Raw genomic sequence first — 10843 nt, forward strand, 5'->3', positions numbered from 1 at the left:
AGTCAAGATGGACTCAGTTCCATGTTACCTCAACTGTTACTTGAGGATGTAACTCTTACACAGATTTGCTAACTTCATTCCACTCTACAGGACATAGTAAAACAGAGCCATCTAAGAGCTGTCGGTTGACTTTGAACAACCAGTTATTAACCAGATGACCTGCAAACATGTCCTGGATTCAGTTTATGATTGTCAGTTGGAATTTGTGGGAAAAAGATAAGAGAATTTTGTTGGAAAAAACCTCACTCTACAAGTGTTTTTGGAGGATCCCCTGTGTATAAGGCAGAGTACTTGGTACTCTGAAGACTACAGTGATTTATCAGAAGTGATTCTTTCTGTCAAAGAGTTCTGTCAGGTAACAGGTTTATCTGATACATAACTGCATATCACAAGGTGGAAGAAAAAAAGTTACACCATAGAGTTGAAAAATAATATGGTGTAGAAATTCAGAGAAGATGAATTTCACTTGGGGATATTAGAAAAATCTTCCAGAGGCAGTCATTGCCCCTTGCTTTGAAAATTCAGCAGGATTTGGTTGTATAGAGTAGATTCCTGTCTTGGCAAAGTCATGAAGTCAGGAAAACCCCAGAGCTACATAGGGAAGGATGAGTGGATCAGAAAGTGTATGGAGGGGATAGGAAGTAAGGTTGGAGAAGCAGCTGGGGCTCTATTTTAGGAACCTAAGACACAGAAGGTTAGACTGGGTGAACTTCTTCCCATTAGCATTAGGGAGTCACATAGTCCTAGATCTCAAAGCTATGTCGTGAGTAGAGTTGTTTTATAGGAAGCTGGGAGCCAGAACACTGGAGGAAGACATGATCGAAGGTTTCTCAAAGGTTTCTGATGGTGATGCGTGTACCTGCTAAGTTGCTCAGTCATGTCCGTCTCTTTGCACCCCTAGGGACTATAGCCCGCCAGGCTCCTCTGTCCATGGGGATTCTCCAGGCAAGAATACCAGAGTGGGTTGTCCTGCCGTCCTCCAGGGGATCTTCCTGACCCAGGGATCAAACCGGCATCTCTTACGTCGCCTGCATTGGCAGATGGGTTCTTTACCAATGGATTCTTTACCACAAGCGCCACCTGGGAAGCCCTCTGATAGTCTTATGAGTGCAGATTTCGGGGGTTGTTTCAACAGAATCTGGCAACTTCTTAGATGAGGAGGGTGAGAGAGATTGAAATATGATCCAAAACATTTTGAACTGGTTGACCAGAAGAAGAGCTGGGCTGCTTGAATGGGTGGGCTATACAGAAAAGTAGCTTTTAGAAAGAAAATTATGTCTACAGGTCTCCAGGTAGCTTTTGGATGTTAGTAGAACACAATGTGTGAAATCCCAAGTGTGGAACTTAGGAGAGATTTAAGGGCTGGATCGTTGTGGTTAGCTAAAATCCTATGATTTGATGAATTTTTCAAGAGAGAGATGATAGACGAAAGAAGATGATGGACAATCAGGGGATTCCTACATTGATCTGGTCAGGCAAAAAGTAGAGGAATAAATCGACAAAGGAGGAGTGTTGAAAGGATAAGGCAAGTTCAGTGTCATGAAAACCAACTTAGGAGAGACTTTTTAAAAGGGAAGTACCCACACATGTCAAATGTATACCTTACATTATGCAGCTATTTAAAAAGACAGGGATTAAGAAAATTCTCCTAGATGTCTCAAATTGATAGTCATTGTCTGTTGGCTTTTTAAGAGTTATACTCTATTTTTTAAAAAATCTTTATTTCCTTAGTGTCTGTGCTGGGTCTTTGTTGCTGCTCAGGCTTTCTCTAGTTGTGACGAGTAGGGGCTATTCTCGAGTTGGACTGTACCAGCTTCTCACTGTGCTGGCTTCTCGTTGCTGAGCTTGGACTCTGGAGCACAGGCTTAGTAGTTGCGGTGCTCAGCCTTAGGTGTACGTCGAATCTTCTCAGATCAGGGATAGAACCCGTGTCCCCTGCATTGGCAGGCAGATTCTTAACCCCTGGACCACCAGGGAAGTCTAGTAGTCAAGGTTTATTTTCCATAATGAAAGGTATAGGCATTGTGACATGTGGAAAATGAGGAAACACTGAAATTAGGGAAAACTGGAGTCAGGTTCTAATCCTGTATGGTTTTGTGATTTGAGGCAAAATTATTTAATCATGTATGGATATGAGAGTTAGACTATAAAGAAAGCTGGGCACCGAAGAATTGATGCTTTTGAACTGTGGTGATGGAGAAGACTCTTGAGAGTCCCTTGGACTGTAAGAGATCCAACCAGTCCATCCTAAAGGAGATCAGTCCTGGGTGTTCATTGGAAGGACTGATGTTGAAGCTGAAACTCCAATATTTTGGCCACCTGATACGAAGAGCTGACTCATTTGAAAAAACTCTTTTCAAAAGACCCTTCCCAAATGCTGGGAAAGATTGAAGGCGGGAGGAGAAGGGGATGACAGAGGATGAGATGGTTGGATAGCATCACTGACTCAATGGACATGAGTTTGAGTAAACTCCAGGAGTTATTGGTGGACAGGGAGGCCTGGCATGCTGCAGTCCATGGGGTCGCAAAGAGTTGGACATGACTGAGTGACTGAACTGAACTGAACTATTTAATCTCTCCAAGCCTTAGGTTCTTGACTATAAAATGATGATAATGCTTGACTAAATGGGCTATGGTGAGATGCAGTTCAAGGACAAGAAATAGGCCTGTTAATCCAGGTCTTTCTCAAATTTTCCTCCCAGTTGCTTTTGATTCACTTCCAGATGCTCATGTGTTATGGGAAGCCATCACCTGCATTCATGGGTAGTTAGGTTCTATAAGTCTTAATAATTAATTGCAAGCAATTAAATATTGGCCACCAACCCCTCCTTGGGCAGACCTGAGTATAGGAGGAGGCAGATGGAATGCGTTTACTCTTGAAGATCCTGCCAGAGCAAATGGTCAAGGCAGAATGGTCTCAAGAGATCAGAGGGCCTGACCAGTTTGGATGATGATTTGATATGTCCCTGGAATGTAGGGCAGGGACCACCATGATTTTTAATTTGATTTTTTTTTTTTTTTTTGCATTTTCACATTTGATTTTGCATTCTCTGGTGCTAGCAAAATGCTCTGTATATAATCATTAGGAAGAAGTTGCCAAACAAATAGCTGTTTTGTTTGTTTCTTTGGAGAGATCTGGCCATCAGATAATGCACAGAGAGGTAAAAAGAATAGAGCACTGATTGGAAAAAAGAGAAACCAACATGGAAGATGATGCAATCACGTGGGGTGTTGGTGGCCGGCAATCGGCCCGATGTATATGCCAGTGATTAACTGTCACAGATATCATGTTGCATCTACACCAAAGATAAACATCCCCAAACCAGGAACCAGTGACACAAAGAAAAGGGCAAAAAAAATATGAGTCTAAGCCTGGTGCTGTTTTTAAGTTCTATTCAACAATCGGAAGACACCATTACTTACACTTACATCTGTTGTTATTAGCAAACAGAGGGGCACGGGGAGAGAGGCGTATAATCCTGGATGCCATTTGTATGGAAGTTAACCTTCGGTTTTTATTTGGAAATAAGAGAGGGATCAAGAAATGTGGCAGGCAGTGGATCAGTGTGGGTGTCAGGCTGTGCGCAGTGAAGACAAGCAGGGGGACTCCATCCTGGTGACGAAGCAAACGGGCCCTATTGTGTATCCAGAAAGGATGGTCACCTTCCATTTTAATTTGTTCCAAGCGTTCTTTCTCTCCGGAGTTCGTCTCTGATGCGACATTCAAGAGGACTGTGTTCAGCTAGAACTTGGGTGTGAAGTTCTTTTGAAGGCTCACATGCCAGATCGACTGTGGTTAAGGAGAGTGTGTTTGCTCGACAGGAAATGAGATTTCCCTGGTTTATATATGTCTCCTTTAAAGAGTGTGACTCACGGCCTGTGTACCGTCTCCTCCTCTCGCCCCACCCCGTGACTGCCTCGCAGGCCATGGGACGTGTTCCTGCGGTCGCTGTGTTTGTGAGAAAGGATGGTTCGGGACGCTCTGCCAGCATCCGAGGAAGTGTAACCTGACGGAGGAACAGAGCAATAGTCTGTGTGAATCGGCAGATGGCATATTGTGCTCGGGAAAGGGTGAGTATCTGCTGGAGCTTGGACGGGTTCCCTGTTCTTACGTGTGGTTTGTATTGTACAGCAGCATGGTCCGTACAACCGGCTTCTCCGGGCTGAACGGAAACCATGCTGTCCTCTGCTCCGACCAGACTTTGAGCTTGAATTTCTCCCATTCATACGATCATGGAAAGTATTATCAGAAGGAAAGTCTCAAATTTACCTGTATGCTGCTTTCTTTAGTCGTAAATGAATTAGCGATAGAAACATGTGTGTGCTAAGTGGCTTCAGTTGTGTCTGACTCTTTGCAAACCTATGGACTATAGCCCGCCAGGCTCTTCTGTCCAAGGGATTGTCCAGGCAAGAATACTGGAGTGGGTTGCCATGCCCCCCTCCAGGGGATCTTCCCGACCCAGGGATCGAACCCACGTCTCCTGCATTGGCAGATGGGTTCTTTACCACTAGTGCCAACTAGACATGTGTAACCTAATATCAAAAAAAAAATGAAGCCTTCAAAGTGGTTACAGTCTTCAAGTTGATGGAATAGGAACAAATAACCCAATCAAACACTTACCACAAATAAATTCAAGAAGAAAAGCAACCCCACCCAGTGCCCCTCCCCCACCCCCAAAGGGCACATTTTTTTTTTTCTGAGTAGGGAAAGAATACTAATTAATAGACTGAGTTTTAGATTTTTTTTTTGCAAACTGAGGGTTTTTTTAATTGATTAGTTTTAATTTTTATTGTTTTTGGCCACACATGGCATGTGAGATCTTAGTTCCCTGACCAGGAATTGAACCCATGCATTTGAAAGTGTGCAGCCCTAAGCACTGGACTGCCAGGGAAGTCCTGAATTTTAGGTAGCTTGATATTGACGTTTTTGTATAAATTTTACAAGAGACTTTAAAGTCCTGCTCTTAGTGCATATGGGCCTATCTAAAGGCTGTCACATTCCTCTTTGCTATTGGCTAGGAAGCAAAGCTTCCTCGGTGGCTCAGACGGTAAAGAATCTGCCTGCAATGCAGGAGACCTGGGTTCAAACCCTGAGTTCAGAAGATCCCCTGGAGGAGGGAATAGCAACCCACTCCAGGATTCTTGCTTGAAGAATCCTATGGACAGAGGAGCCTGGCGGGTCCATGAGGTCGCAGAGTCAGACACGATGGAGCGCCTAAGCATTGAGTGGCTGGAAAACACCTAGAAATTCTGGAAGTGTGTGTGTTCTCACTGAATGTTCAAGAGCTGCTCTGCATGGAACTAGATGCCTGGGGGCTTCCCAGCTCACTAGGCTTCTTTCAGAACAGATGATCCCCACTTCCCAACGTGGAGCTGAAGCTGAAGCTGCATTTACCCTCAGACACCTACCCTGGGGACAGGATTAGCAGGTAAATACCTTTCTGAAGAAGACACAGGGAAGAAAGAGAATTGCCTAATAGCCAGGGAGGCATCCTCAGAAGTAGAATAAATATTCTGATTAAAGTCATTACATTCTGAAGACAGAGACTCATTTTTTAAGCATCATTAATGTAGAAAAAATATATAAAAAAATAGATTGACTAAACATTAGCCCAAAGGAATTTCCTTAAAATGAAACAGGATGAGAAAATCTCTCTAGTTAACGCCTTTTCAAATTGTTTGCTTTGGGTGGTGGAAATCTATTCAGGTATCAATGAATAGTTGAAAGCATATTTGTCTAAACTATTTGTTTACCCTTCAACGGGTAGAGAGTTTTAAACCTGAAGGAATGTAAAAGTGTGATCAGTATCAGGACCTCAAGGATGTTCGTTTTGAGGTCAGTGTTAGTGATGAGGCTGGCATGCCTGGTTGGCAGTGGCTGGCTGTGGACTCCTCTGTTTCCTCCTGTTCTGGAAGAATCCTTGCTGAATTGTAGAGCAAAAAAGGTGTTACACATGAGATCATGGAATTGTATTCTGTCAGTGAACAGTGGGGATGCAGAAATTATTCTTGTCAGCATGGAGGAACCTGCACCCCAAGAACCACAAGAAAAGAATCATGAAACAGATTAAGGGTCTTCAACATGATGGCTGAGAAGAGACACCCCCTTCTGAGTTGATCTTATGGACTTGCCATATTGCCGTGTACTTTACCCTTGAATTTGTACATGAAAACCCCTCACCCTGGCTTTCACAAAGGAAATAAGTCTTTTTCTTTCTCCCGTGATGGGGCAGGTGTAAGCAGAGGGTCCTGAGATCCCCAGGGCACAGCAGTTTAGCAGCCCAGACCCAGCTGAGTGTTTCTAGCAGAAAAACGAACCTGCAACATGGGCTTCCCTGGAGCTGTGAATAAAGCTGCCACCTCAGGAGACGATGAAGAAATAGCATTTTATTTCTTTACAAATTGATAGCCAAGACAATAAATCACTCCATAGAAAAATTTAAAACAAGATACATTGTTGTGACCTTCATAACAGATGGAGGAGTTAGAACAGTAGTGAAGTCTGCCTGCTGGGATGTTGGGTTGCAGCATTTTGTCAGGCTTGATGGATGAAAAAGAAAGTCCGACTCTGTCAATGGGGCAGCGAACAGAGGTGCCTTGCCCTGACACATGATGGGTTTTTGTAAATAACTGGAGATGAACACAGGGCCAGGTCTCCCCTAAGCTTAGCTACCTTTGACGGATGCATGATACAATTCATAGGATGTTTGGGGATTTACTCCTCTGGATCCAAGAACACACAATAACCTTCTTGTAACTTCCACCTCAATATAGGTCATGCCCTCTAATATCCTTAAAGATGCTGTTGTGTGACAGTTCTTAATTGTGTGTCATTCAATGACCCCTTACACTCTTACATTGATACTTGTCATCCAGATTAAGTCCATGGTACCCCCCCCCCCACCCATCCCTCATCCCTTGCCCAACCCAGCCTGTTCTTCATGCCTGGAAAAGAGAAAGGGTGAAAAATCATGTTTCAAAAGCCACCCTTTGCTCTGTGTTCTGGTTGCCTCACTCAATGGCTGTCCGGACAGAATCTATAGGATGCACAAATCATTTTTGAAACTGCATGGAAGTCTTCCTCCCCCTCCCCCTGGGAGAAGCATCACAGATAGATGCAAGAGTAGACTGAATCAGATTGGAATCTTAGGTTAACTGATGTACTTCCATTTTCTCATCTTCGAAGGCAGAATTTCATTTCTTTCCCCTTCTTACATACTAAGGATGCTCTGAAGACAAATGAGAAAAGATGGTTGATTGCTCAGGAATGGAAGCCAGTAAGCAGCACAGAAGGAAGATCAGAGCGCTCTTTAGGGTCCTTACACTAAGACAGGCGATAAAGGAGTTAGGTGATGTGGTCATGAACTTACTACCCTAGAGATCCTGTCAAGACGGGCCAGCTGCCTCCTTCAGCTGGACTGGGTCTCATGAGTGTGAGTGGGGCCCGACCAGTGGAGCTGAACAGTTGGTCCCCTCTTGGCAGTCCTGTGGTCTGTGTTTGTCTGTGTCTGTCTGAGAATCCTTTGCCTAAGTGTTTCCCTTTCTACGCATGTGCAGTTTGAGCCCTGACTACTGATAAAAACAACTCAGAGCACTCTACAACAAAGGCGTGGCTCTAAGAAGCCCCGATACCGGTCACACTGTGTTAGTATTACATACTATGCTAATCCTAATTTTACAAGCAGAAAAAGTTCCTACCTCTTAGAGGCACAAATAGAAAGAACAACACAGCTGGGGAAAACGCTGACTGAGAAAAGCTACTTTTTCATCACATATACAAAAATCAATCCCCATTTTTCACTTGAAGTAGTTCAGTATCTAGTAGACTTTTGGAACTGGAGTTTACTTGTCAAACGGTCCATCCAAGATATCATATTAACTTTAGCTGAGCTTAACCAGTTTTAGGAAAATATTTTGTTATAGCCTGAAGCTAAACATTCCAGAAGCAAGAGCAGTAATTAGAATAGTTTCAGGGCTAGGGGGTAAGTTTAAAAACGAAACGTGAGATCTTTTCATGAGTTGTGACAAAAAAGATATCCTAGGCATAATTGTGAATATCATGAACATAGAAAGTCATTTACTTCTGCTGCTTTGTAGAAATAATTTTGAAATGTAAAGGGGACAACTGTTTTACAAACAACTAAAAACAATCAGATTCTTCCAATAATCATGGAATTAAAGAATGAGATATGGTATTTTCGGAAGCAGTTACCATGAAAAGTCAATGAAATGCCCCAAGTCTTTTTTGTTTGCACTCAGATCGCTAACCATTTACTAAATGAACTTATGGTAAACACTTCCATGCCTAGAAACTGGAAAGAAAGTTTTTAAAAGTACGACAAATACATTTCTAAAATAAGGTAACACCGTACCTGAATGAGACCAAGAAGAAGCCAGCATCCTTCACAGACTTGAATCCAGGAGGTCCCTGCTCATTGGTTCCTAAGCAACCACCAGGCTGTCAGTCACTCATCAGAACTGAAAGTTGTCTAGAATTTGCTCAAGGAAATGCAAATCAACGAGACCCTCAGGAAAGTAAGACAAGACTATATGAAATTATGCTATGGTTAAGCAAAGACTTCACAAATGTAAACCCAGCTCTCAACTCATAACTAGTTCTGACTACTCCCTTACCTTCTTCTTTAGGAGCATGGCAAGGAATGTGGAAAGTTTAACTTGGCTCTTGGGGATTTTTGCAGCTAAAATACAGATAGTCATTTCCATGATATGAAATACCACATAGTGCTTAATGCGTGAGATGTGTTTATACGGATCCTTTCCGGATTCTGTGATGTCAGGAAATCCCTCTCCCTCAGCCACTTGGCTCACTCAGTTTCTTAATTCATTTTCCAAGCACTTGTGTTTCCTAGAAGCACTAATGACGGATTGCTGCTCATCTTCCAATATATTTTTTTTCTACTTCACCATCTCTTAAGGTGATTTTTGACCAGAACAATTTAGTGATAAGCATCTTTTAGTAAAAGGAAAAACATGTTTGGAAAAAACAATCCATCCAAGGAAATAAAAGGAAGGGTAAGTCCTTCTTAAGTGTTTTCTTTAAATTTTAAAGTTGTCTTTACTCTTGTTGTAGCCAAAATTTTGCCACATGAGGATCTCATAGCCGATCAGGTGAAAACATTTAGACTGAGAGAACATCCTTTTGTGACACCATTTAACTCATACATTTTGTTTTCTTTTAAATATATATAAGTAACTAATAAAATTATTTCTGGGCAAACCAAAATGTTCTTAATAACCAAAGAGGAAGTTTTTAATTAATAACATTAATTAAATAATTCATTGAAAAGAGGAGAAATGAGTAAGTAATTCAAAAGGTAGTTTGACCAAGACCCTCAAAGGATGAACATTTTGAATGGATTAGAGCCTTTCTTGATTATGGCAACAAATTCTAAGAATGAGATCTGCTAAGGCAAATATTCATGAGTTACTGTGTATTTTTGGCACTTTAAAGAGCTACCCAATATGCAGGCATGTCCCTATTTAAAGAAAATCATGTAAACGAAAATCCAGAATTGTAAGCACAATAATTTAGTAGTTCTTTTCGTTGTAAAATGCATCCCCACCTAATAGAACTTGCTATTCAATTCCTAAAAAAAAAACAAAAAAACCCCCCAAAAAAACCCAAAGCACCTTTAAGGCACAATTGAATTCAGAAAGAAAAAAGAAAAAAGGAACATCTATTTTTGAACACCTTTTCGGAAGGCCATCCATAAGAATCAGCCACATTCTGCCCTCATTGACATTTCAACCAGGCGGGACCGTGGAACATTTGCTCAAGGCTAATTGCAACTGTCTAGATCTGTAATGAAGCCTTTCCTGGATAACCTTTATGAATTACAGTAAGTCAGGCTCCCCTCTGAGTGACTGGCTAAGTCAATAAACTTTTCCCTTTGATAGGTTATTAGACATCCGCTGTGGTTGCATTGATGATATTCTGTTCTCGACCGAAACCTTTAGTTACGTGATGACGGCAAGTAGTGCCCTTTCTGATTCCAGGCTCCTGCCACTGTGGAAAGTGCCTTTGTTCTGCTGAAGAATGGTACATTTCAGGAGAATTCTGCGACTGTGATGACCGGGACTGCGACAAACATGATGGGCTCATTTGCACAGGTGCTGTATCAACCGACCCGAATCGCTCTGTGTCAGTCGGCAGTGGAGACCACACTCGCCGTGCCCTGCCGCTGACCGCAGGGCAGGAGAGCGTCCTTGCAATCAAGACCTACTGTTCATTGAAAGTCACTACAGAAGGGGAGAGGCATTGATGCCCAAATCCAGAGGAATGCACAAGAATAAAGCCAAATGATATGGCTGTTGGGAAACTTTCACAAAGTAACCCCTCTCCCCTATTTACGCAGAAAAGAGAAAACAATGGTCTTGAGAACCATTTTACTTTGAGCCAGATGTAGGCAATGGAATATTACTTTAAACAGGTCGTAGGTGCCTCTTCCAAAGACCATTGGATGATGTGTTGGTTGTTTGCAAGGAATGGGGTGTGTGTTGAGGGGATGGGAGCAATGAAAACACTTAGCAGTGTAATAGCTATTGCTTTCTCGAGTTACTGAATCCTGATAATTGGTTATGTCAATAAAATACATCCCCTTGAATAAGCTACAGGGAAAAGAGACATATATATCTGCTCTCCTGATTTCCAGTGGCAGGTAAAAGATGAAAGCTTCCATGTCATTAAGCTAGACCTTCACTTTCAGTCCACCCCTATGAAACAAGGCTCCTCTTCTGATTCCTCAGCTTACCTCATTCTATGTCAAGGGGCTTGGTAGTTTTCCACATTTATTCATAAGTCAGACATAGCTTGCTGTCTACA

The 10843-nt window shown here is 42.3% G+C and overlaps 1 protein-coding gene across 1 annotated transcript in view; it reads left to right on the forward strand.

Annotated features, from left to right (window-relative positions):
- The window catches only part of ITGBL1 (integrin subunit beta like 1), a 230615-nt gene that overhangs the window by 213873 nt on the left and 5899 nt on the right, over nucleotides 1-10843 (forward strand). The window contains exons 9-10 of the mRNA XM_055542966.1: nucleotides 3925-4071; nucleotides 10018-10131. Of these exons, the coding sequence (XP_055398941.1) occupies nucleotides 3925-4071; nucleotides 10018-10131 (261 nt within the window). The remainder of the gene's footprint in view (nucleotides 1-3924; nucleotides 4072-10017; nucleotides 10132-10843) is intronic.

The sequence above is a fragment of the Bubalus kerabau genome, chromosome 12 (assembly GCF_029407905.1).
Source record: "Bubalus kerabau isolate K-KA32 ecotype Philippines breed swamp buffalo chromosome 12, PCC_UOA_SB_1v2, whole genome shotgun sequence".
Taxonomy (NCBI): domain Eukaryota; kingdom Metazoa; phylum Chordata; class Mammalia; order Artiodactyla; family Bovidae; genus Bubalus; species Bubalus kerabau.